Consider the following 25,600-nt stretch of genomic DNA (forward strand, 5'->3'; position numbering starts at 1 on the left):
CTCCTCCCTCGAGGACGAGTTCCAGGGCCTCTCCGACCGCTACCACGCCATGCGTGCCAAGCTCGAGGACCTCAACTCGGAGACCCCCATCGATGAGCTCAACACCATGCTCCGCTCCACCATCGACAAGATGGAGCTCCGCGGCGACCAGATCAAGGCTCTCAAGCGCTACCGCCGCTCTGTCGCCCGCACCCTCGAGGCCACACACTCGCAGCTCGACTTTTATCGCGTCCTCCTCGAGCAAGAGTCACGCCACCATGCCACGCCGCTCAAGATCCTCCGCGGCATCCAGCAGCTCCAGCGCCAGCTTCGCGGTGAGGAGGAGATCTAGCCATCTGACTGACCTGTAGCCCGACAATGAACCCGCCATCAACACATCCTTCGACCCAACGGCTTTAGCTACGGCATCATGCCATCACGACTGGTCGCTTCTCACTCGCGTTGGCGCGAGGGTGGTCGGCAGTCGGTGGCCAGAGCGGTCGGCAGTCGGTGGTCGGCGGCTTTCGTCAGCAGGCATGGCCACTTGACGACCGACAGCGCCACCTCGTACCTCTCAAGCCACACACACACACACACACACACACACACACACACACACACACACACACACACACAAGGGTAACATTAATAGCGAGCTATTCCGGAGCAATATGCGAGTGTGGGGAGTGGTGTACGGGTGGCTCTGTGTGGCGCTGATTGTCAGCAGCAGCAGCGGTATGGCATATGCAAGGTGTACTTCGTCGGAGGAATGCGACAGCGAATCGGTGTGCGTTCCATCGGCTGGAGGATGTATACCATTGGTATCTGTCCACGCCCTGCCTCAAGCACATGCATACTTTGAACCATGGGCTGGTGTCTTTCTCGCTGTTGCTATTGCGCTTGTTTGCTGTTGTGCTGTTCTTCTTCCTCAACTCTCTTCCTTTGGTATCAACTCTTGCTGGCCTCATCGATGGGCAAGAGTCCGCACCACGGATGTGGCTTGGTGCGCAACCATGGCTATCGTTGTCGCTACTGCTGCATTTACTCTCGCTCTATTGGTCTTCTCTTCTGCCATCGTCGATGATCCGCTACCGCCTCTGGCTACCGCTCAGCATGTGCCAGGAACCAACTGTTCGGTCCTGGAAGACGAGACGTGCTCCCCGCTCAAGTGCGATACTCGCCTCTCAACCTGTCTCGCCGCCTGCACCGCTGACTCGCATTGTATGGTGCCCACACGATGCCACACTCCGACCGGTGAATGCATTATCGACATGCGCTCGCCGTCCGTCCCGGGTGTGCGGAAGCGGCTTGTCTCTCCGTGGGTGGCCGCTTTTGTTGCCATTGCCGCCGGCGGGCTCATCACCGCGATTGCGCTCGTCGTCATCATTCTATACGCCTACTCGCGGACTCATCCGATTGTCATTCTCGGCCTTGCGCTCCTCATTGGCCTCACCGTAGCAACCACCATCGGCGTCTCGCTGGGGACCCGGTCGGTGGCGATTACCTACCCGCTGGCACCCAAGTCGATCCGCCCGACACCGCGGGCTCCGCCGCCGCCACCTGCACCCGGCCCGCAAGCGCCGCCGCCGCCGCCGCCGCCGCCGCGCCCGCTCCCGGTGCCGTGCAAGGCGTCGCCACCATGTGCGCCATACTACTGCGCCATGGGCACCGGCTTTTGCTTTGACTACTGCGCCGAGAACGACCACTGCATTAGCGGATACAAGTGCGAGGGCGATGCCTGCGTGCCCGAGTCGCACGGAACGACCGGGCTGGAGGAACCATCGGTCCGCCCGCTGGTGGCGATAGTCCTCGGGTGTGTCGTTGCCCTCACCATTTCGTCGTGCATGTTCTGCATTCTGTACACCTTGTCGCGCCGGCGGCATGGCGGATACGTTCCGCGATCGCGGAGCCGTGGCTTCCGGCTCATTGCCGGCTCGATCTGCATGCTGCTGGCGGTGGTGGTGAGTGGGGCGCTTCTGGCGATGACCGTGCCTGTTGAGCCGCCTCTAGCTTTCGACCCGACCAACACGACTGCTGTCCACGATGGCAGCGGCAATGGGACGCTGGCCGCGGCCCGGCCACCGCTGTGCGAGGTGCTCCGCGCCGACGTGTGTGCGCCATATGTGTGCGACCTGCGGGTCTCGGGCTGCTTTACCACGTGCGACGTCGACGACCAGTGCGTGGCGGGGACGACGTGCTCGGGTGGGGCGTGCGTGTCGAACACCGAGCCCGGCAAGCTCTCTGCACGGCGCTACCCGGCGTGGCTGGCCGCGAGCATCGCGGTTTCTGCCGGCGTGGTGTTTGGGCTTGCCGTCCTCGCTGCTGGCTGCGGGCTATGGCCAGTCTCACTCCGGCGGCCGCTGCATGAGCTGCGGGCCAACGCCGATGTGTTTTTGGCGATTGTGGGGCAGGCGCTTTGCTGCTTTGCCTTTGTGGTGTTTGTGGTGGGCATCACGCTTGGCGTTCTCGTCACCTCGCACAATCCTCTGCTGGCAACCTCGACCGAGCGGCCCATCGCTGCAGGCGGCCCGGATTTAACGCCACGTGCAGTTATCTCCGCGACCCGGCGTGCTCGCGCTTGGGTTATCTGTGCGACGTTCGTGTGGCGGCGTGCTTTCCGTCGTGCGAGTCGTCGCTGGAGTGTGCGCCGGAGCACGGGTGCGAGCGTGGCGCGTGTGTGCGGATCACGTCGCAGCAAGCGGTCAAACCGCTGCTAGGATCTGCGGTGACGGTGCTGGCGGTGGTGGCTCTGGTGGTGGTGGTGGTGGTGGCGACGGCGTGGCTCGGCCTCGGCGCCAACTGCGCGCATCGGATCATGTATGGGATTCCGCTGGAAAAGTCGGCGGCGCTGGTGGTGGTTGGCCTCGCCGCAGGCCTGCTCGGGCTTGTGGTCATCGGGCTGCCGGTCTCGTACGCGCGCAGCAAGGTCGAGCTCCCGCAGTCGCTTCCGCGATCGCCGCACGCTGTGTGCGGGCCGCGGCCAGACGACTCGCGTTGCTTTCCATACGCGTGCGATCCGCATGCAGAGCGGTGCCTTGTGGGCTGCCAGACGAACGCCCACTGCGTGACCGGCAACCTCGAGCAGCCGCACCGATGTGCTCGCGATGGGCGATGCGTGGCCGTGTCCGGCTCGACCGCGATTGGAACGCCTCAGGATGCGTGGGGTGTGGGCGTGGGTGCCACAGTTCTCACAGCTCTGGTGCTGGTGTTGGTCCTCCTCCCGCGGTGCCGGCGGTTGTACCTTGGCTACCGCGCCCAACGCGAGGAGCAGGTTCGGACCGCGCGACAGGAGGCACTGTCAGAGGAGATGGCCAAGTTTGCCGACGTGCCGCCGGCGATGCTTGACGTGGTGCCGGGCGGGAGGCGCGCGAGCGAGGAGGGCAGCGAGGATAACGAAGAAGGCGAGGCCGACACTGCCAATGATGTTCCTCTTCAGGTGCTCGAGTCGATGTCGCGGTCGAGCGCGAGCGACGAGAGCGCAAGCGCGAGCACAACGAGCGACCACAATCTGCAGGTGTGTGTTGCAGCAGAGGCCGGTGGGGTAGGCCGGCTGTCGGCTGGCACGACCTCGAGCTCTTTGCTCAGCCGCGACGAGGCAAGTGTGGCGCCTGCACCCGAGTGTGTGGTGTGCATGTTTGAGGCCGGACAGGTGCAGCTTGTGGGGCCGGGAGTGTGCGAGCACTTGCTCTGCACCGAGTGCGCGGTTGGGACGCTCAAGGCGGTGCTTGATGCGGGCCAGTTTCCGGCTGTCTGTCCGGGCTGTCTCGCCGAGTCTGGCGCGTCGATGCGGCCCAGAGAGCTGCCGTTGGCGCAGCGCGTAACCGCCGACGCGGTGGAGGCGCTTGTTGTCGCGGGGGCAGTGGACGAGGACTTTGCGCGGCGGTTCATCATCAACATGGTGCTTGCGGCGCTTCCGTCGACAGAGACGATCTCGTGTCCCGGATGCTCACTGCTGAGCTTGCGGCCGGGGCGGGAGCAGCCCGAGGTTGCGGCCAAGCTTGCTTCTAGCTCTGCAGCGATGCGCGCGCGGGCGACGGCGGCCGAGTGCTGGCACTGCAAGGCCGAGTTTTGCGGTGAGTGCGGCATTCTGTGGGCGGGCCATCGTGGTGTCTCGTGCACAGAGGCGGCAAACGGCCGGGGTGGGCGGATGGAGGATGTGGCGTCGCGGGATCTTGTGGTAGCGACATCCAAGCCGTGTCCCAACTGTGGGGCGCCTGTAGCACACGCGGCGTTCCACGCCTGCCACCACATTACGTGCGCGTGCGGCTACGGGTTCTGCATCGTGTGCCTGGAGCGGCATCCTTGCCCACGCGAGGGACACGGGCTCTTCTGCACCTCCGGCTGCGACTGCGTGGTGTGCTACGAGTGTCGCCCAGGCGCGCCGTGCCCAGCCTGCCCGGGACCGCCCAACTGCCCGGCGTGCGATCCGCGCGGGCCCAACGCGGCACGGCTGCCCGAGGGTCACCCGTCTCTGCGGATTGTGGAGGAGCAGGAAGCAGCGGCGGCAGCGGCGGCAGAGGAGACCGGAGTGACCGCGGACGGCGCGGCGCCGCCGCCGCCGCAAGGCGATGCCAATGACCCGGTGCGACTCTCGTTTGCGCAGATGCTCCTCACACTCCGCGAGCTGGTACAGAACCTGCAGCGGCCGGATGCGCTGGCCGGCGGTGGCACTGGCGACGAAGAGACCGGCGACGGCAACGCCGGTGAGCCCAATGAGGCTGGGCCGTCGATCCCCCCGAACAACGGTGTGACACGTACCGACGAGGAGCAGCTGGCGCTTGATCAGTTCCAGGCCGTCACTGGCGCGCCGCGCATCTCTGCGCTCCGCCTTCTCCGCATCCATGGCTGGGACGTGACCGAGGCCGTGGATGGTTGGTTTGAAAGCGGCCGCGGATGATGAGCTCAGCTGTCTGCAAAGTAACACGCACGTCTCCCCTCTCTCACTCTCTTCTGTTGTTTGGCTGCCTGTCTGCTGCCACTGCCCCGTGTGTGGTCGGTCGGCCGACCGAATTGCCACGACCGCTCGCACGCCACGCGACTCGACTCGCGCCAGCTGTGGCTGGGCATGGCAGGAGCTGGTACCAACCCATGGACCATAGCCGCGAGCATGGCAGGTATGGGAGATGAGGAAAGGACCGGGGCATGCCTGTTGCAACGAGCGGCGAGTGGAGACGGTGGTGTCGGTGGCTGTCGTGGCGGTGGGGCAGAAGCTGCCGCTGCTGAGGATCAGGTCGGCCAAGCTGCCGCTGCTGAGGATCAAAGCACGCAAGGCGCTGTTTCTGTTGATCGCACCATGCAAGGCAACCCTGGGGATCTGATACCGCAACAACAATCCACTTCCCATCACGCGGTTAGCGGACACGGCACTGAGCCGCCGCAAGACTGCGAGCCAGGACTAGGCGGTGAGCCAGGACTAGGCGGCGAGCCAGGACTAGGCGGCGAGCCAGGACTAGGCGGCGAGCCAGGACTAGGCGGCGAGCCAGGACTAGGCGGCGAGCCAGGACTAGGCGGCGAGCCAGGACTAGGCGGCGAGCCAGGACTAGGCGGCGAGCCAGGACTAGGCGGCGATCCAGGACTAGGCTGCGAGCCAGGACTAGGCGACGAGCCAGGACTAGGCGACGAGCCAGGACTAGGCGGCGATCCAGGACTAGGCTGCGAGCCAGGACTAGGCGACGAGCCAGGACTAGGCGACGAGCCAGGACTAGGCGACGAGCCAGGACTAGGCGGCGAGCCAGGACTGGGGCTGGGGCTCAGACTGATCCCGATCACCACCGAGTGCGCTGACGACGATGAGGTGGTTGCCTTTGTGCTAGAACTGTTTGGCTGCGAGCGCGTGGTGCGATACTTGCGGATGCAGCCACTGACCCAAGAGTCCGAGGCCACTGCCATGCTCAGGCTGCTAGCGGCAAGGCCCGTGCCGCATGTCGGCGCCTGGATCGTGGCGGACAGCACAGGCAGGCTCGGCATGGTCCAGCTAGAAAACACTCGCTGAGTCAGGGTCTTGAGGTCGGCATTGCCGTTCTTCCGCAGGCCCAAGGCCGCGGCGTGGCATCGGCTGCCGTCCACGCCGTCTTGGCTCAGCTGCCAGCAGACAACCCGCCGGCGATCGCTGCCTCGGTCTACGCCGAAAACGCTGGCGGCCTTGCCCTCATGTCCCGCCTGGGCTTTGAGCAGCTCCCAGTACGCAAGAAGCGCAAGCCATCATGGCACCAGCGCCGCTCCACGACCTCAACCCTCCTCCACTTTGCACTCCCACAGCGATCATCTCCCCGACGACCGAGCCGCCCAACTGCAACTGCCCCAACAGCGCCTCGCTAACTCTCTCCCGGTCGATCAACTGGAAATCATAACCCTCTCCCCCCCCCCCGCCCCCCCCCCCGCTCCAGCCCTCATGATCAACACCATCAACTCATGCCTCCAACCCCAAGCCCACAAGCTGTAGAGATCGGGGAAGAGATGGCGGGTGGCAAACTGTTCCTCAACACACCCGCATTCGCTCCTCAGGACGTTTTTGCCTCAACGTGCGCACACTTGAGTCTCTCTCTCTTACCCTCTCCCCCCCCCCCCTGTCCAATCCTACATGTCTGACTCTTCTTCTCTTGGTTGCATTCTGGTTGCCGGCGGTAGGTACAACACTTTGCATAGCTTTCCCTCTTCCCATGACTGTCTGCTCGTCCTTGTTCGTCTCGGTGACGTGGCTGGTAGCACAGGCGCTGTGCTGCTTGCGGATCAGACGAGGAACAAGGTGGAGTGGATGGCGGGTGGGGGGTGGAGATAGGGGTGGGAAAAATTGTTTCCGTACCCGAATTGTATCCGCCCAAAAACTCACACCGCTATCTCTCTACCTCCCAGGTGCCGGCTACATCGGCTCGCACACGGTGGTGTGCCTGCTTGAGGCTGGTTACGAGGTGGTGGTTGTGGACAACCTTTCCAACTCGTCCAAGGTAGCGCTCGACCGGGTGGAGCAGATCACGGGCAAGAGCGTGACGTTCTACAAGGCGGATCTGTGCGACGACGGAGCGCTGGAGCCCATTTTCGAGGCGCATACCTTTGAGGCTGCCATCCACTTTGCCGGCCTGAAGTCTGTCTCCGAGTCTGTGGCCGATCCGATCCACTACTACCGGACCAACATCGTGTCGTCGCTCAACCTGGTGACGACCATGGCGAAGCACGGGTGCAAGAAGCTTGTGTTCTCGTCGTCGGCGACGGTCTACGGCGACCCTCAGTACCTCCCGATCGACGAGGCTCACCCGCTGGCGATCGATACCGACTCGCCGTACGGTGCGACGAAGCTCATGATCGAGCGCATCCTGCAGGACGTGCACCGCTCGGACCCCGAGTGGAAGATCATCATGCTGCGGTACTTTAACCCGACCGGCGCCCACGAGTCCGGCCTCATCGGCGAGGACCCGGTCGGCCCGCCGGCCAACCTCCTGCCGTTTGTCTGCCAGGTTGCCGTCGGCCGCCGCGAGAAGCTCATGGTCTTTGGCTCGGACTACCCGACCGACGACGGCTCGGGCAAGCGCGACTTTATCCACGTTGTCGACCTCTCCGACGCCCACGTCGCCGCCGTCAAGGCCCTGCCCAACGTCTCCATCGAGGCCGTCAACGTCGGCACCGGCAAGTCCACGTCGGTCCTCGAGCTCCACGCCGCCATGGAGGCTGTCGTCGGCAAGCCGATCCCCTACGAGATGGCCGCCCGCCGCCCGGGCGACATCTGCGAGTGCTACGCCTCGTGCGGCAAGGCCAAGGAGGTCCTCGGCGGCTGGGAGGCCAAGTTTGGCATCAGCGACATCTGCGAGTCGGCCTGGCGCTGGCAGTCACAGAACCCGCAGGGCTATGCCGACCAGGCTTGATTCTCATCCCCGCCGCGGATGGCACGCCGGCCAAGTCTCTGCCGTGACATCATCATTAATCGTGAAAAAAACAAACAAGTTCAACGAGTGGCTCGACTGCGAATCGCTCTCCCGTCCAGCACCTCACCCACCGCACAGCCAGCAGCGTTTCCAAGGCCACACACCATGTCCTGGCTCGAGGTTGGCAAGCGTGTGCGGGTCAACGGTGCCTCAGGCACCGTGCGCTTCCTCGGCTACACCCAGTTCTCCAAGGAAAAGGTCGAGTTTGTTGGCGTCGAGCACGACGAGGCCATTGTACGTACTAGCCACTGCCTCGCCACCCGACTTGCGCCAACGATCGTGTCGGGCGGACCTGCCCCGGTACAGTGCGCAACAGCATGTGTAAAATTTTATGTCACACTCACCCCCCCCCCCCACCACACACACACACCACACCCCTTCTTACGCACAGGGCAAGCACAATGGAACGGTCCGTGGCGTGGCCTACTTTACAACTGCGCCCAACTGCGCCAAGTTCTACCAGCGCTACGGCGGGAGTGCACAGTTTGAGCGGGACTTGCCCAAGATGACGCACTCGTCCAGGACGGCGAGGGCGCCGGCGCTAGACAACTCGATTTTTCTCAAGACCTACTCACCCATGGACGACGTAGCTGTCCGGCGAGTCCCGCTTGCGCCAAAGTCTGCCACACGGCATGCAATGTTCTCGCCGGCCAAACCGCGGCCCGCGTCCGGCGCAGCGTCGGCGCCGGCACTGTCGCCTGCTCAGCGGCGCGCGGCCTACGCCCGGACCATCCCGCGGCCGGAGCAACAGGGCGTGTTCTCCGGCGAGGCGCCGGCGTCGTCGCCGGCCGCGCTCCGTCGCAAGCTCATTGCCGTTCGAGAGATCCTCTCCGCCGATCCGTTCTACACCACCGCCGCCGCAGGCATCGCCAACTCGGAGGTCAAGCGCCGCAAGGCCGCGTCGCGAGCCGCACTCTCCGCCGAGAACAAGCGCAAGCGCGACGCGGCCCGCGCCCGCGTCCGCACCCGCAAGCGCGTCCGCACTCGTGTCCATCGCGAGCAAGATTCAAAGCCGTCCCACTCCCGGTCCGAGGCCCAGACTGACCAGTCGCCGTCGCCGTCGCCGTCGCCGTCGCCGTCGCCGTCGCCACCGCGGCCGCACAGGTCGTCGGCCTCGCGTCCGTCTCGCCGCCGGCACACGCCACCACCTCCGTCGTCGAACTCCGACTCGGACGATGGCGATCCGGCTACCGAGGCATCGCCCAAGGCCCACCCTCTGGCGCCCGGCCCTAATGCTACCGACGAGGCCTCGCCCAAGCGGCGCAAGGTCTACCACATCCACCACCGGACCGGGGAGGTCGAGGTCACGTACTCGAAGCCTGTTGGCATCAAGTCTGGCTCGCCAGACCACCACCACCACCACCACCACCATCACCACAACTCCGCCCACCCCTCCCACGATGCTCGGTCGACCTCTGACGGCACCGCGCCGGTAGCGGAGGCAGAGCCAGCTCCTGCGCCAGCTCCCGCGCCAGCTCCGGCCCCTATCTCACCGAACGCTTCAACTCGCTCGGGCGCCTCACACACCCGCAAGTCCAAGTCGAAGCGGTCGTGGGTCCCGGCCGACCTTGTGGGCAAGTCAAAGGACGAGATGACGCCCGAGGAGCGCAAGCGGTACAACAAGGCCAAGAAGGCATCAATGACGCCCGAAGAGTGGAAGGCAAAGAAGGCGGCGTCGATGAAGCGGCGCGCGGCGCGTGCGGCCACCTCGGTGTCCGACGCCGGGCTTTCAGAAGACGTCGCGCCAGGCGGAAGCGCCTCGAGCGTCCAACGGCACGTGCCCGAGCCGGTGGACGTCGACGAGCCGCCTGCGCTCGTCTCGGCCCCGTCGGTCCAGTTCCACGCACTCAAGAAGGACATCCTCATTCCGTTTGACGACGCCGACTCGGACATCGACTCGGACGACGAGCCGCCCACCGACACCTCGACATCGTCCAAGATCCTTCCGCCCAACCCGGCGTTCTCGCTCCACGAGGACCTCTGGATCCCGCCGGAGCTCTCGACAACGCCCAAGACTGAGTTTACTGCTGACGAGCGGGCGCACTACGTCCGGGCACGCAACTCGTATCTGGCCGACCACTACGCCGCTTCCGAGCGCTCGCTCATCCGGGCGTGGTACAACGGCAAGGCGGCGGCGCACAACGCGGCACTTGCGGCGTCTGAGCGGTCCCGACCGCAGTCGCCGGTGGACAACGACACGCCGCAACAGTGTTACGTGTGCGCCACACGGCCCATCGACCCGGACCGCGATCTCCACTGGCTCCCGTGCAAGCACCACCAGGTCTGCTCCGGCTGCCGGTCGCTGCCGCACCTGCGGTGCGCTACATGCAAGCTTGCCGAGGCTGCTGCCCTCGAGGCCCTCGATCGAACGTGCCAGGCGTGCGGCGCGACCGAGAGCAAGCCGGGCGTCCAGCTCTCGCTCCTTGAGTGCAAGCACGGCTACTTCTGCGCTGGCTGCCACGCCGCCCCGCAGTTTTCTTGCATCCGCTGCGTCCGCCTCATGCGCCAGCGCTCGCTCTCAGTCATCCGCGAGTGTGCTGTCTGCCAGGCGACGGACCCCAAGCTGCTGCGGCGGACCGAGTGCGGCCACGCGTTCCTCTGCAAGGGCTGCGCCACCCTCCCGCAGTGGAGCTGCCGCGAGTGTGCCCACAACGTGCCGCCTATTGTTTCTCCGTGATTCTTTCACGATCCATAAAGCAATCCGCCCTGCAGCGTAGTGTGTTTGTTTTGTTTACCTTTCTTCCGCGCGCTCGCCCTCAATCAAAGGGGCTCGCCTCGCTGCCGCCGCGCTTGGACGGCGGGACAAGGTTGGCCGGGAGCGCAGTCGGGAGCGGCGAGCCAGGCGCGTTCTTCTTCTGCTGGAGGAGGTGCATGCAGACAGCAAACTCGTCCGCGTCGAGATGGCCGTCGCGATCGATGTCGGCAAGGGTCCAGATGTCGCGGAGAGTGGTCGTGTCGAGCTTGGAGGCGACCATGGCCGGCTTGGCTGACGCGCCAGAGAGCTTGCCGGCGACCGGACCCATCTTGACAAAGTAGGAGTCCCACTTTTGCTTCTCCTCCGGCCCGATGGCCCAGTCCGAGTCCGATGCGCCAAACGGGTTGGGCGGCGGCGACGACGGACCGGCGCCGTCGTCGACAGGCGCAATAAGTTCCAGCAGCTGCGGAATGTCTGCCGCGAGAACGCTGTTCATCGACTCAATCATCGACATGTTGAGCTTGGGGAACTTGTTGAACTCGTACTCTGCTGCGCGGGCCTTGAACCGCTCGAGGTCCGGAAAGTCGCCCGGTGGGAGCTGGTGCTGGCGCATGACAGTCTTGAAGACCTCCAGCATGCCGTCGAGGAGCGCCTTCTGCTTCTTGCCCTTGCCGAACATCGACGGCATCTCGCCTCGGAGATGCGAGATGAGGAGCGCGTGAACCTTGACCAGACGCGCGCGCTTGACAAGCTCATTGATCTTGCGAACGGCGGCGTTGCGCGGGAGGTAGCGGAGGTCAGCCATGAGGTCCTGCTCCTCGGCTTCAAACAGCGCCTGGTTCTCCGAGTTGTGTAGCGGCTGGTCCCAGAACGAGCCGATGTAGACCCGGACCACCTCGGGCGTGGCAAAGACCTTGCCAAGCGACCACATGAGCGCGCCGTAGACCCGCATCAGCTGCTGGGAGTTGACCATGTCCGACTTGTTGAGCACAACCCGGATCTTGTCGTCATGCCCGCGCAGCGCCTCGATCGACCGCTTGAACTCATCAGAGATGTCGAGCTTGTGGGCATCAAAGAGGAGCAGAATGAGGTCCGATCGCTCCGCAAACCACTCGCACGTCTCCACAAAGTCGTACGTCCGCCCCAGCCGCTGCTTCTCGCCCGAAAGCACACCTGGCGTGTCGATGAACGTCACCTTTTCCAGGATCGGCGACGGGCACTCGGCAACCTCAAACTTGGAGAGGAACGAGACGCCAAACTTGTCCAGGCCCTGGAACGGCTTGTCTTTGCGGATCGACGCCGCCGCTCCAGGAACAACCCGATCCTCCTCGCCGTACATCACCGCCACAAACCGGTCCGTCGTCGGCTCGGGCCCGATCCGCTGCGAAGGGAAGTCACGCTCGAGCATGTACCGGATGAACGACGTCTTGCCCACCGAGTACTGGCCCAGCAGCATCTGTTCGCTCGCCATCACATCATCCGCCGCATCACATACACACACACACACGCACACCACCCTGTTCATGAGACCGCGCCCAAACCCACTCGCTTCCCTTCATCCAACGACCAAAACACATCAAAAAAAAAGGACACAGATCCTCAAGTGCCCAACACCATTCCCACCCCTACCCCCCCCCCATCCACCGTCCCCCACCCCTCATCTCATCCACCGCATTGTTCTGATGCGCAGCAAGAGATCAAGTACGTACCACCATGGGAGCGGCTTCAAAGTCGGCATCTTCGAGAAGCGGCGAGTGAAACTGCTGAAACGAGTAGAGTTCCTCAACTGGGCGGATGCGAGTCTTGTACAACCTCTTCAGCTTCTCAATGACTTCAGGATATGTCTCGACAGCATCCGATGACATGGCTGCCTTGTTGGAGATGGCCGCCATGATGTCGTTGTCGATGTCGATGTCACCGCCGGCACAATGTGGTTGGCTATTGACGAATTGCTCAACAAAACAATCGTTGTCACTCGGAGAGGCAAGACCGAGAGACCGAGAGACCGAGAGACCGAGAGACCGAGAGACCGAGAGACCGAGAGACAGACTAAGAGATAGAGACCAACAAAGACCACCACAGAGTATGTGCCCTTATGTGGTGCTGTTTGTCTATGCGTAGAGAGTGAGCTGTGTCCCCCCCCCCCCCCCCCCCCCCCCCCCTCCCCCCCCCGCACCCGCGCAGTGCAAACCTGTGCTGTTGATCAGTGGGTCGACCGGCAGTCGCTCGTTCGTCGATTATCTGACGTGGGATGAATCATTGGGCGGCCAATACTCGCACATGCTACTTGCCCACAACGAGGAGATGGAGGAAAGAGTGCACGCCATGGGGCAGGCTGTGGGCGTGAAGGGGACGGGCAGAGAAATTGAAGAGGGGAGGGGAGGAGGGGGAGAGGGGGGCGCTGAGCTTGGTTGCCTCGCAGCCTGCCATCAATAACCATACTCCGACTACGATCTTAGTAGATCCCCCCTCCCCCCTCCGGTTCTCACATCGATCAGAGATCTCCCATTTTACCCGCTGCACCCAACTCGCGCCAACGAACCCACCCCGCCCCCCCCCCCCACCGTCCAACCTCCTCGCCGGCACCCCTCTCCACAGCCACTGTCAGCGGCACGAGGAGGGTGACAACTCTGTCAATGTCGTACTCGTCCAACTCTGACTCTGCATGCTCAGCCACAGAAGACCACCTCGCCGGAAGCGCCAGCTTTGTGCGACATGGAAGCGGTGTCAGCAGCGGTGTCGGCAGCGGTGGCAGCACTCACCGGAATCAGTCTTCGTAGCTCGCGAGAAGGAAGCAGTCTTCGTAGCTCGCGAGAAGGAAGTAGTCTCCGCAGCTCGCGAGAAGGGAGCAATCGTCGAGGAAGTGGTCGTGGAAGACATGGTCCTGGTCATGGTGGTGATGGGGGAGTGAGGCAACGACCTCGTCGACAAGGAGCGAATGACTCGACCGACAAGCTACTGACACCAAGGACAAAGGAGACTTTGGTCTTCAATATGGATGCTGATGGCAAGATGGTGAAGGGTGTGCCTATGGCGCTCTCTGGATCGCAAGCCGACATTTCAAAGTCGTTGAGAAAGTTTCGCAGAGAGATGAAGGCCGATCAAGCCGCTCATATGGCCGCTACCTCGTCGTCTATCGCTTCTATGGACATTGGCTTTCTCTCGCCAGCTGCCATCGCAGCAAGCCCGTCTCCATCTCCGTCTCCGTCTCCGTCTCCGTCTCCGCACTCGTCCTCGATCCCGGCTTTGGCGAATACCTCGAACGTACACGTCTCGTCGACGCCAGATGTTGACTCGGTGCACTCAAACGAGTCGATGGACTCGGCTATCTCGAGCGCTGGGTCGAGTGGGCTCTCGTCGCTGGTTCCTTCGCGACGGGCGCGAAGTGGACGGAGCGGCGGCTCGCTGCTGCAGTCGGCGGCGCTCAACGCGGCCCGGGCGGCGGCGGCCGAGCTTGCGGCCCGGTCCGACTCGGACGACGATGCCGCATGTGGTAGCGAGTCGGACTCGGCGTCAGTCTTTAATGCCTCGATGTCAAGCGTACTGACCGAGGGATCCGCATCGTTTGCCGGCATGGGCAGTGCCTTCCCGGACCTCTCGTCGTCCAACGAGCCGCTGGCGGCGACGTCGGCAGAGCCTGGCCAAGCGTCGCGGACCATCAACGGCGTGCGCGCGCGTGCAAATTCCAAGACGAGGGTCACTTCGGGGCCACAGTCTGGCAATGTGAGCAACTCGCTCAACCAGTCACTAGACGGGGTGGCGTGGCAGCGAGTGGGCCGAAGCGTCAAGCCCGGCCCGCGGACAGAAACTATGGAGCTGACGAACCTCATCGCGGACTTTAAGCGCGAGCAAGAGCTGCGGCAGCAGGCCGAGCAGGCACGGCTGACGGCAGCGCGGCTGGCGGCCGAGACTGAGCGGCGCAAGGCACTGATGCGCAAGCGCATTGTGTATCACACGCTGCCCGGCGGCGACGCGCCCCACTCGGCGCTGCTCTCGGCCTCCAAGGCCCACGACGGCATCATTCTCTCGCTGGCGGCCAACACGTTCTTTGTGGACAAGTTTGCCACCGGCTCACACGACGGCAAGGTCAAGGTGTGGACGCTGGTCGAGGACGAGGCCCACCAAAAGTACCCAAGGAGCAGTACGTGCTCGCCTCGCATGCTGCGCCGGTCCACTCGGTCGGCTGGCACCCAGACGGCATGGTGCTGGCAACAACTGGCAAGGACAACAAGGTCCGGCTCTGGGAAGGCTCCGAGTGCAAGGAGGTGCTTGACCTTGACTCGCCGGGCTTCTCGCTCGAGTTTTCGCTGTTTGGCAAGCACGTGGCGGTGGCCTCGATGCGCAACGTCAAGATCTTTGACACAGAGACGTGCAAGATCATCCAAAAGCTGCCTGCGCACGCGCTCAACGTGTACTCGTGCGCGTACCACCCCGGCTCGCTCTCGCTCATGGTTACTGCCGGCGACGACAATATGGTCAAGTTGTGGGACGTCGACTCCGGGAAAGTGGTCCAGACGCTGCGTCACCACTCGTCGTGGGTCTACTCGGCGCAGTTTTCGCCCGATGGCCAGTCGCTCATCACTGCGTCGGCGGACGGCACCTCGTTCATCTACAAGCTCGGCCAGGAGGAACCGCTCCTCCGTATCCGCCCCAGCTTGGGCGCCGTGTACACGGCCTCGCTCTGGGGCGACGTCGCGTACCTGGGCGGGCAGGATCCTATCGTCCGCGGCTTCTCGCCGCTTACCGGCGAGCCGCTGGTCGAGGTCAAGGGTCACGTCGGCGCTGTCCGCGACATTGCCTACCTCCCGCACTCGTACACGCTGCTCTCGGTCGGCTCGGACGCGCAGCTCTGCCAATGGAACGTCCGCACCCCGCTTGAGACCGCGCTCGCTGCCGAGTCCAAGGAGCTGGAGCGCAAGCTGTCGCAGACCCTCTCGGCGCAGATCCGATCCGAGGACAACGTCACCGCGCCGGCGCCAGAGGCGGTGGCGACGTCCTCGGTCCGCTCGCTCGCGCCGCCGTCGCGTCGCTCGTCGCGGTCTACCCCGCGCAACCCGCCGCCTTCGTCCGCCAACTCGCCCGGCTCGGACGACCTGGGCACTCCGCGCTCGCTTGCCGACTCGGCCCTCTCGTACGAGTACGATTACGCCGACGTCTTGGTCCGGGTCGGCGACGACGGCGAGCTCGTCGAGCTTGATCCCGACGACGCCGAGCGAGTCCGCAACGAGCTCGGTGACGACATTCTTTCCATCTGCGACGTTAGCAACTATGGCGAGTACGACTATGACTACGACTACGACTACGAGTATGCCTACCGCGACGACGCCGGCAACATCGTGCTTCGCAGCGGTGTGGTCTCATCCGGTGTGGCCTCAACTCCGTCGTCGCGCCGCTCTTCGCGCCGCCCGTCGGCTGCCTCTAGCCGTGCCACTAGGGAGACGCCGGCACGCCGCTCGTCACGCCGCTCGTCGCGCCGCTCGTCACGTCGGTCGTCGAGGGCCAAGTCGTCAGTGTCGCGGTCGCCGTCACTCCCAGGCATCGCCCTCGACGCGCCGTTTGTAGCAGCCGCACGCCGCATGGAGCAGCAGGCGGCGCTGACAACGATGACATCGGCCTCTTTGGGCTCGTTTGAGGCACCCAAGCGGATGCGGCTCTCACCGTCGGATGCGTCAATCCCTTCGCTGCCTGACAGTCGCTTCAGGCGCGAGTCGTCCGTCTCGGAGGACTCTTCTGCCTCCGATGCAACCAACCGCCGGGTTCGGTTCGTCAACTCGTCGCTATTCACAGTCAAGCTCATTCGGTTCCGCGGAGTAAGCACATCAGGTGAGAAGTTCACGTCGTCGTCGACCGGCCACAAGGCCTCGCTCAGCATCCCAGGCCTCAAGCATCCGTTCTTTGAGATCCTTGTTGGCCGGCAGGTCCGCGACGTCAGAGACAACTGGAGGGGACACGTCCTCACCTACGCAGACATACTCGCCGACTCGTCGACGCCACATCTGCTCGGCTCGGATCTAGCGCTCGAGGCGTATCTGTTTGACGACGCCGACGACGGCGGTAACGTCTCCTCGTACGGCTCCATCGGACTCGGCTTCCTCGGCCTCTCGCCGCTCACATCCGATGGCAACACACCCGAGCCGGTACACGTCTGGCTCCCGCTGTATGGCGAGCTCGACATGGAGCTCCTCGTCGAGGTTGGAATCACACCAAACCTCGAGGGCATCACCCGTGCGCCGCAGTCGCCATCACCATTTCTGTCGCTCGACCCCGACCTATGACTCCCCGCCCAAGTTGCCGCACACCAGAAAAAGCGCCAACCTGATACCCCTCTCCCCCCTCCCATCGCTCCCCCCCCGTCCACCGTCATCACCCACATTGCCACCTCACACACCTAACCAACTACATCACAGCATATTCCAACACCCATCCCATCCTCCCTAACTCCTCCCAAGCCGTACGCCGACTCTCACTCAGAACCCCCCCCCCCCCCCCCCCAAAAAAAAAAAAAAAAAAAAAAGAGGCGGACACACACCCCCCTTGCCCGACCCGCCACGGTCTGCCCCCGGCCACGGCCACGACCAGCCCTGGCCACTTTACTTCCGTCATATGAGCGACACACGACAGCTTTTGATTTCGCTTGACAGCTTGGAGCAAGTGCAAGCACCGCTCTCCACAATAGGCGGCAAGGCAGCTGGGTTGGGCAAACTCTGCGGTGTGGTGGGCGAGGGTAAGGCAGGGTATGTCCCTCCTGGCTGTGTCCTCACCACAGAGGCATTTCAGGTACAACTGGATTTTTATCGCTGACACCTGCCAGACTCCGGGAGGCGTACACATCGAACGGCTCGCTGAATGACATCAGTAATGCCATGACTGCCTCTGGTTTAGCCCCATCTCTTTGGCATGCTATTGATGAGTGTCTGGATGTGGTTCGTGCTCGCTGGGCGGCTGAGGAAGGTAGCTTGCGCCATGATCGGTTCTTTGCCGTGAGATCGTCGGGAACCAAGGAGGATGCTGTGGACCAGTCGTTTGCGGGGCAGTACGAGACTGTGCTCAATGTTCCCGCTGAGCGAGGCGCATTAGCTGATGCAGTGCTTGCTTGCTACGCCTCGCAATTTTCGGATCACGCAGCGAGCTACCTCGGCTCGCTCGCCGACGACGAGCCGCTGCCGGCGATGGCTGTTGTCATGCAGGAGCAAGTCGACCCGGTAGCCGCGGGCGTGCTGTTTACCGTCAATCCGGGAACCTCAAGTGCCAACGAGATGGTGGTCGAGGGCGTGTGGGGACTTGGCGAGGGGCTCGTGTCCGGAACGCTGACGCCGTCATCAGTGGTAATCGACGCCGCAAGCGGTGAGATGGTGCTCGACCGGAACCCAGAAGGCCAGCAGGAGCGCAAGCTGGTGTGTGCAGCAGGGGGTGGGCACGAGTGGACGGCAACGACTGCCACCGAGGCCGCCTGCTCGCCGCTCACGCCAGAGCTGCTTGCTGCTCTGGCGGCAGCCGGGCAGGCGGTGTCACGGGCGATGGGGCCGGCCGACATCGAGTGGTGCGCCACGGGCGACGGTCGAGTGGCGCTGGTCCAGGCACGGCCAATCACCTCGCTCAGCTTTGCGCGCGGAACGCCTGTGGCGTACATGATCCAGGCCGACCGCACGTCGCCGCTTGACGAGCTACTTGCGGTCCGCGGCTTTGGCGACGCGCTGCATCACATCGCATCGGTAACGACGTGGTTTGACGGCGATCCCGAGTTTGTCCTCCCTCAACCAGCTCAACTAGTCACGTTTTACTTTGGACGTGGCTACGGGTTTGCCGACGTCATGGCCGTCTACCACGGGCTGAAGGAGCAGTACACGCAAGCCGATCTCGCGGCGCTCGAGCCGTGGTGGCGCGAAGCGCAGGCGCTGGAAGACCGGTTTCTGCTTGAGCTCCACCAGCGATCTGTGGTCGACGCCGCGCTCGCAAAGCACGGCCTGGCAGCAGCGGACACGGCAGTCGATACGTCCCCGGATCGTGTGGCGCAGCTGATGGCCTTTTACTCGGCAGCATGCAAGATGTCGTGGGCGATGGGCTTTATGGCCGAGCTGGCCGAGACGGAGGCTCAGCGGGCGCTGTCGACGGCGCACGGGTCGGGCGACATTACCGAGAGCACGCCGCGGTTTGTGCTCGGCAAACTGGTCTCCAACGTGTCTCGGCGACACCACGCCACCGCCAAGCAGCCGATGCTAGACCTGATGGCGCTCGCGCGGAGCGTGAGCCGCGACAGCGAGGTGCGGCGAGTGGTGCTTGATGCAGCGGCAGCGAGTTCGGGTGGCATCGTCGGCCCGGGCCTGGTGAGAATGCTGCGGGTCGAGGCTGCGGGGACAGAGATCGCCGGTGCACTCGAGAGCTTTCTCCGGACCTGGTACTGGATGGCAGACGAGGACTGGGACTCGTGGTGCGTGCACTGGTCGGAGGATCCGTCATTTCCGCTCGCCATGTTCGTGCAGATGGTCAAGGCCGGAGGCGACCGAGGGTCGTCGTCGTCGTCATCGTCGTCATCGTCAAATGACGAAAGCAGCGGACAACCGCCGTTGCTGCGGCGAATGACGACAGCGTCGCAGATTTACGCGACTGAGATCGAGCGGCTTAAGGCCGTGCTCGGGAACGACCAGCACGAGGCACTGGTGGCGGTGGCGCGGCTCCGCAAGTACCTCGAATGGAAGGAGCGAGTTCATGTGGTGTATGTTCGGGCCGGATTTGAGCTGAAGATGACGCTTCTCGCCATCGAGGCCGAGCTGGTTGCTCGCGACGTGCTCGAGGAGGGGCGGGCGGACCACAGCATGGCGCATGTGACGCCCGAAGCGTACGCAGCGTACGCGGCCGGGCGCGATAGCGGCGGAGAAGCACTGCGCAAGGTGGTGGAGGACATCGGGTACACAAGCGCGGTGTGGTCGCACCTGGAGGCGCCGTACCAGGTCGGACGGACGTTCCAGGCGCAGCGTGCCGGCGACGGGGCCAGCAACGTTGAGCTCGGCATCAGCGAGGCAGAGCTGGCGGAGCTCCGTGCGCACGGAATGGTCCTGCGTGGGCTGCCGATCTCGCCAGGGCGAAGCGGGGTACCCGTGCGCGGGCGGGCGCGGGTGATCAGCTCGCTGGCCGAGGCTGGGAGCGTCCAAGGCGGTGATATACTGGTGACGGCGACGACGTCGCCGGCGTGGACGCCGCTCTTTGGCCTCATCGGCGGCCTTGTGCTCGAGGACGGCGGAATGCTGTCGCACGGCGCAGTGGTGGCGCGCGAGTTTGGACTCCCGGCCGTGTCGGGCATTCGCGGGGCAACAAGCGTGGTGCAGACCGGCGACGAGCTGGTGGTTGACGGCGAGGACGGCAGTGTGATGGTGTTGGGGCAGGAAGAGAGGAAAGCAAACAAGTGACGGGCACGCGCGAGGCGTGGCGAGCGAGCAAAAAAACTCATTTACTGCTTAGGCGCGGTAGCCGACCATCTGGCGGTAGAAGGCACGCTTGGCCCGGGCAGCGGCCTGGGCCTTCTCCTGGGTGGCGAAGCGCTTCTTCTTCTGCGAGACCTTGCGGCCGGCCTTCTGGGCCTCGGCAGCCTTGATGATCGCGCGCTTGCGGGCGATGACGTACGGGTTGAGGGCGTACATCTGGGTGTTGTTGACAAGCGGGTTCTTGCGGCGGTGGATGTTGAGCTTGACACCCTGCTTGGCCGGGCGGACAACCGACTGGATCTCCTCGGAGTTGATGATACGCGAGATGTCGGTCGAGCTGAGGATGGCGCGCGGCAGGTGGTAGTTGTTCTTGAGGGTCGACGGGGCAGTCTGCGAGCCGTAGAGGGCCTCGAGGTGCTCAAAGGCAGCCTGCGACCAGATGACGAAGCGGCCGATGTGGCCACCCGGGGCAAGCTGGAGGAGGTTGAGGCGCTCGACGGAGCAGGTCTCGACACCCGGCAGGTTGCGGAAGGCGCGCGAGACACCGTTGTCGTTGAGGTAGATGACAAGCGGGCCGCGGCGCTGGACGTAGCGGCGGTTCCGCATCTTACCCTTGCCGGCACGAAGGCGGCGCGAGGCGATGACGCGGTCGACGTCAGCGTGGGCGCCGTGGGCGGCGAGGATGGCAGCAGCCTCCTTGGTCTTCTTCACCGACTCGACGTCGTTGGAGAGGACGAGCGGGATCTCGGCGACCTTCTCGACGCGGTGACCACGGGCCATGACCAGCGGGGCGACCGCCGAGGCAGCGATGGCCGACACCAGGGCAAAGCGGCGCTGGTTGAGGTTGATCTTGCGGTGCCACTTGCGCCAGGTCTTGGTCGGGGCGAACATCCGACCGCCACGGCACATGTTACCGAAGGCACCCTGGCCGGCACGGTGGGTACCACCACCGTTGACACGCGGGATACGCGAGACAGCGCGGCCAGTGCCCCACGAGATGGCGGCAACCTGGTGACCGGCAGCCGAGTGAACGGCGTAAGCCTGGCGGCGGTTCTTGGCCATGTCGCGGTAGACGTGGTGGACAACGTCAGGGCGGATGGGGGCGGTGAAGACACCCGGGAGCGGCACGTTGGCCACAACCTCCGAAGCCTTGTTGGCGGCAAAGACCTGAACGACAGCACGAGTCGACTACAATCATACACAGAGCGGGGGAGGGAAGGGGGGAGGGAGAGCGTGAGGCACGGGCGGGGTGGCGGGGGGGTGGCGGGGTGGCGGGGAGGGGAGGGGATGGAAGGGGATGGTGAAGATTTGACGGTCGCTTCAAAAAAATCAGACAAAGACGGCGGCGGAAAAGGGCGCAAGCCATGGCGGACTTGGTTGGCGGGGGCGGGGAGGGGGGGGAAGAGGATGGAGGATACGGATTTGGGGGGGAAGTGGTGGGCTTGTGCTAGTGGTGGAGATGACACGGGTGGGGAAGTGCTTGTGCTTGTGGTGTTGTTGGTAGGGCTGGTGTGGGGGGGGGGGTGGGGGTTCGTACCATTGTGTGAATGGGTAAAGTGTTGATTGATGAGGATGAGATGGCGAGCGAGTCGGTGGCGGGCAAGCAACGAGCGAACAATCGAACGAATGGACGATCAGCCGAGTCAATCAACGAACGAATGAACCATCGAAACGACACAATCGAACAAAAGATGGGAAGGCCAGGTGCGAACGAATAAATGAACGTCAGTTAATCGATGGTGTGACGGTGGGCAGGAGGAGTGCGAGTGGAAGCGGGAGCAAACCAGCTCGCGCGAATCGGCCTCCGTGCAAGCCGACGGGGGGGTATGGTACAGCTATCTAAAGTAACACAAGCTTGATACATAAGAACATTGGCCGAGAGAAAGATCCATGCACTTGCATACGGATTCATCTACTGATGGATCTGTGATGGGCTACGGATGGGCTCGTGCGAGGAGGAGGCGAGTGCGAGAGGCGAGAGCTCAGCTCGTGTGAACGAGGCGGAGCAAACGAGCTCGCGTGGTTGATTTGGTCGGAGTTTGTTTTTCACTTTGGGATTGACGACAGACGTCACCAGCTTTCTCTCATTCACCATGGGCCGTGTCATCCGCCAGCAGCGTAAGGGAGCCGGGTCTGTCTTCCGGTCGCATGTCAAGCGCCGCAAGGGTGCTGCCAAGTTCCGCACGCTCGACTACGCCGAGAAGAACGGTTACCTCAAGGGTACGTAGTGTGTATGGGTGGTGAGGTCAAGGGCGAGCTTGCGTCGACGATGCGAGCAAAATCAGACACTTTGCCTTGTTTGCCCACGCCTGCGGCACCACCTGCTCCCATCCCTGCCCAAGCCACTTGTGAGCATGACCAACGGGCCTACCACGTAGTGTATGCGGTGTTGTACATGCTTTTGCAAGGACTTGGCATTGTGGTCTGCATTGGCTATGGTTGGGGTGGAGGAAGGAGTGGCGGTCTGGCGGTGTCGCCAGTGCCGCCTCCGATTGATGGCCAATTTTGTGTTTGTGTGCGCTCTGCGTGACGAGCATGTTGGGGCATGGTATGGGGAATGATTGTGACTTACAGCAGAATGGAATGGTCGGTTGTGTAGGTATCGTGAAGGAGATCATCCACGACCCTGGACGTGGTGCCCCGCTTGCCCGTGTCCAGTTCCGCGACCCGTACAAGTACCGCCTTAACACGGAGACGTTTATCGCTGCCGAGGGTATGTACACTGGCCAGTTTGTGTACTGCGGTAAGTCGGCGCAGCTGTCTGTCGGTAACGTCATCCCGCTGTCGGAGCTGCCTGAGGGTACCATTGTGTGCAACGTTGAGGCCAAGAAGGGCGACCGTGGTACCTTTGCCCGGACGTCTGGCAACTACGCCACCATCATCTCGCACAACCGCGACGACAAGGTCACCCGCATCCGCCTCCCGTCGGGCTCCAAGAAGGTCATCCCGTCGACCGCCCGTGCTATGGTCGGCATTGTTGCCGGTGGTGGTCGTACCGACAAGCCGCTCCTCAAGGCTGGCCGTGCCTACCACAAGTACAAGGTCAAGCGCAACTGCTGGCCGCGCACTCGTGGTGTTGCCATGAACCCGGTTGATCATCCCTTCGGTGGTGGTAACCACCAGCACATCGGTAAGCCGTCGACCAAGGCCCGCGACGCACCGCCCGGCCAGAAGACCGGTCTCATGGCTGCCCGCCGCACTGGTCTCCGCCGCGGTTCCAAGAAGAAGCGCGAGTAAACTCGAAGCTCACCAACCGCACGGTGAGAGTGATGAGATGGTTTAGTAAGAGGAGGCATGGTGAAGTCTACGAGGAGTACGCCTCGTCGTCGGATGCGTCGCGGTTGTCATCAGACGAAGAGACGACGTCATAGGTGTAGTCATCGTCCGAGTCCTCGTCGTCGGACGAACCAAAGAACCGCGTCTTGAACTTGGAGCGGCGGGAGGAGGCGGAAGCGGCAGCAGCCTTGGCTTTGGCCTTGGCCTTGGCAGCAGCCTTCTCCTTGCGGGCAAGCTCTTCAGCCTTTGCGTCGACGTCGATCGACTCCGAGTTGGACGAGCCGCGGAAGCGGCGTGAGATGGCGCGGAGGCGGGCCATTTCGACGTGAGCGGCGGTGCCCGGGTTCGGGCGTCGTCCGAGTACGACGAGTTGTCCTCCGAGTCGGCGATCTTCTTGGGCTTGACGTACGGCACAGTGGTACCGTGGCGGTTATACGCCGTCGGCTGGGCGTGGGTAAGGAACTTGCCCATAAACGGGAGGTTGAAAAAGACAAAGGGGAGCGAGAAGACACCGTAAAAGACCTTGACAAAGTGGATCGAGGCGCGGAACTTCCACGTGTCCTCCACCGGGCCGTCCTTGCCGCCGTCGCCATCGGCATCCGCGTCGGTCACCGGCGTCGGACCAAAGTAGAGCGGGATGGCGACCAGGATGAGAGCGATGAGGAGGACAACCATGTCGTAGTAGAGAAAGGCACGGAGCCGGCCACCGCGGCCCGCGTACCAGGTGCAGCAGCAGCAGGGCGAGCCCGGCGAGCCGATGGCGTGCTCGTCAAACGACTCGTCGCCGTCGCTCGAGTCCGAGTTCTTGGCCTTGCGCTTGGCGGCCTTGGCCTTGGCCTTGGCCTTGGCCTTTGCGTGTCGCGGCGTCGGAGGTAGGCACGGGCCTCATCAGGTGAGAGCACGCCGTCGTCATCGTAGTCAAACTTGCGCATGGCCCGACCGCGGACAATGAGCGAGCGGGCGCCCTTCTTGACCGAGTACGGAAGGAGGACAAAGGCGAGCCACACAATGAGGATCTGGCCGAGGAAGAGGCCGTACGTCCAGAGCGGCTCACCAGGGCCGTCGCGGTCGCACCGCCCGGTGTGTGCGGTGCAGACGTAGAACTGGACAGCGGAGATGAGCGCAGGGAGGAAGCCGGTCGTCACAAACTGTAGGCCCTTGAACGAGAGGATAAAGTGGACGAGCTGGTACTCGTCACCCCAATCGATGACGAGGAAGACAATAATGTACAGGATCTGCGAAATGCCAAAGACCGGGACCAGCGCCAAGAGCGAGAAGAACCACCAGATCGGGTCCTTGAACGAGCCCCACATGGTCTTGTCCGACGGGAACATGTGGTAGAGGAAGAAGGCTCGGATCGGGCGGTACGGGTTCGGGCACCACGACGGCGGCGAGCCCTCCACCACAGGCACCTTCTTGTGGACGCCCGACAGGACCTTGGACTTGGACTCTTCCTTGACGTCGGGCCAGATCTCTCCGACCATGTCGTCGACACCGCGCTGGACCCATTTGGGCATCTCGGGGTCCTGCATCAGCCGGATTTCGTTGTCGGGGTGAGGGGGGGGGGGGGATCATAGTTGCAGTCGTTGCCGTCGGCGAAATAGTGATAATCATGATGGTGATTGTAGTCGTTGTCACGTCGTTGGCAGAGGAAAAGGCAGCATGATCGTGGGCATTAGCGTATCGTACCATTGGCGTGTCGTGGCAGAAGACGAGGCCATTGGCGCGTCGCGACGGAACAACGAGTCATCGACGAGAGCCGATGGCCATTTACACATTGATCCATTGATTGATTCATTGAAATCGGTTCGAATCGTTCCGTACCATTCCGCGCCAACGTCGTAGCCGCCCACACATGAGGCCATAACAAGCAGAATATAGGCATTACAGCAATCAAATCAGCATAGTAGGTAGTCAAGAGATAGTTTGAGTTGTGGTGAGAAAATGAAGGTGTACAAATGGGGATAACGTGCAAGAGAGTGATGCGGGATAGAGGTACCTTGATGGAGTCAGCAACGACCTTGCCAGCGTAGTCGAGCGTCCTGTCCAGCACATTGTCGACACCGACTTGCATGACACCGACAACTTCATTAGCTCCAGCAGAGACGACAGAGTCAACTCCCTTGTACGTCTTGCCAGCCGCAGAACGGAGTCGATTCATCTTGTCACTCGATCTTCCGAGAGATGTGCGTGCTCTCGGCTGAACACCAACTACCAAGGCTGCCGCGGTAGAGTTGCAACTCACACGGCCAGACAGTACCTTTGCTCCCACCTGCCTCTGTCTGTAGACTTGGCCGCTGCCTTGATCAGAGGTG

General features: G+C 63.3%; 9 protein-coding genes across 9 annotated transcripts in view; 6 read left to right on the forward strand and 3 right to left on the reverse strand.

Annotated features, from left to right (window-relative positions):
• Positions 1-331, forward strand: part of AMSG_04997 (uncharacterized protein) — a gene marked incomplete at both ends in the record, with an annotated part of 634 nt that extends 303 nt beyond the window's left edge. Inside the window, one exon of the mRNA XM_013902620.1 lies at positions 14-331. Within this exon, the coding sequence (XP_013758074.1) occupies positions 14-331 (318 nt within the window). The remainder of the gene's footprint in view (positions 1-13) is intronic.
• Positions 332-1,250: 919 nt separating this feature from the next.
• AMSG_04998 (uncharacterized protein) lies at positions 1,251-4,917 on the forward strand (the record flags this gene model as incomplete). Its single annotated transcript, XM_013902621.1, has 2 exons — positions 1,251-2,368; positions 2,503-4,917. 2 exons carry the CDS (start codon positions 1,251-1,253, stop codon positions 4,874-4,876), a joined length of 3,492 nt encoding a protein of 1,163 aa, XP_013758075.1. The 3' UTR covers positions 4,877-4,917.
• Positions 4,918-6,523: 1,606 nt separating this feature from the next.
• On the forward strand, positions 6,524-7,925 carry AMSG_04999 (UDP-glucose 4-epimerase). The gene is made up of 2 exons (XM_013902622.1): positions 6,524-6,602; positions 6,832-7,925. Exons 1-2 carry the CDS (start codon positions 6,560-6,562, stop codon positions 7,833-7,835), a joined length of 1,047 nt encoding a protein of 348 aa, XP_013758076.1. The 5' UTR covers positions 6,524-6,559; the 3' UTR covers positions 7,836-7,925.
• Positions 7,926-8,000: 75 nt separating this feature from the next.
• Positions 8,001-10,572, forward strand: AMSG_05000 (uncharacterized protein; the record flags this gene model as incomplete). Its single annotated transcript, XM_013902623.1, has 2 exons — positions 8,001-8,129; positions 8,287-10,572. The coding sequence occupies 2 exons, from the start codon at positions 8,001-8,003 to the stop codon at positions 10,570-10,572; spliced, it is 2,415 nt and encodes an 804-aa protein (XP_013758077.1).
• A 79-nt stretch (positions 10,573-10,651) lies between these two features.
• Positions 10,652-12,600, reverse strand: AMSG_05001 (EH domain-containing protein 3; the record flags this gene model as incomplete). Its single annotated transcript, XM_013902624.1, has 2 exons — positions 12,300-12,600; positions 10,652-12,046 (listed from the first exon to the last, which is right to left on the reverse strand). The coding sequence occupies exons 1-2, from the start codon at positions 12,480-12,482 to the stop codon at positions 10,652-10,654; spliced, it is 1,578 nt and encodes a 525-aa protein (XP_013758078.1). The 5' UTR covers positions 12,483-12,600.
• A 782-nt stretch (positions 12,601-13,382) lies between these two features.
• AMSG_11840 (uncharacterized protein) lies at positions 13,383-20,030 on the forward strand. The gene is made up of 3 exons (XM_013902765.1): positions 13,383-14,694; positions 14,727-16,825; positions 17,576-20,030. Exons 1-3 carry the CDS (start codon positions 13,585-13,587, stop codon positions 19,992-19,994), a joined length of 5,628 nt encoding a protein of 1,875 aa, XP_013758219.1. The 5' UTR covers positions 13,383-13,584; the 3' UTR covers positions 19,995-20,030.
• A 12-nt stretch (positions 20,031-20,042) lies between these two features.
• AMSG_05004 (uncharacterized protein) lies at positions 20,043-21,207 on the reverse strand (the record flags this gene model as incomplete). Its single annotated transcript, XM_013902625.1, has 2 exons — positions 20,043-21,176; positions 21,202-21,207. The coding sequence occupies 2 exons, from the start codon at positions 21,205-21,207 to the stop codon at positions 20,043-20,045; spliced, it is 1,140 nt and encodes a 379-aa protein (XP_013758079.1).
• Positions 21,208-22,080: 873 nt separating this feature from the next.
• On the forward strand, positions 22,081-23,246 carry AMSG_05005 (60S ribosomal protein L8; the record flags this gene model as incomplete). The annotated part of the gene is made up of 2 exons (XM_013902626.1): positions 22,081-22,229; positions 22,609-23,246. The coding sequence occupies exons 1-2, from the start codon at positions 22,103-22,105 to the stop codon at positions 23,244-23,246; spliced, it is 765 nt and encodes a 254-aa protein (XP_013758080.1). The 5' UTR covers positions 22,081-22,102.
• A 24-nt stretch (positions 23,247-23,270) lies between these two features.
• On the reverse strand, positions 23,271-25,467 carry AMSG_05006 (uncharacterized protein). The gene is made up of 2 exons (XM_013902627.1): positions 25,285-25,467; positions 23,271-24,811 (listed from the first exon to the last, which is right to left on the reverse strand). Exons 1-2 carry the CDS (start codon positions 25,444-25,446, stop codon positions 23,894-23,896), a joined length of 1,080 nt encoding a protein of 359 aa, XP_013758081.1. The 5' UTR covers positions 25,447-25,467; the 3' UTR covers positions 23,271-23,893.
• Positions 25,468-25,600: the final 133 nt, after the last annotated feature.

Source organism: Thecamonas trahens, assembly GCF_000142905.1.
Source record: "Thecamonas trahens ATCC 50062 unplaced genomic scaffold supercont1.21, whole genome shotgun sequence".
NCBI lineage: Eukaryota > Apusomonadida > Apusomonadidae > Thecamonas > Thecamonas trahens.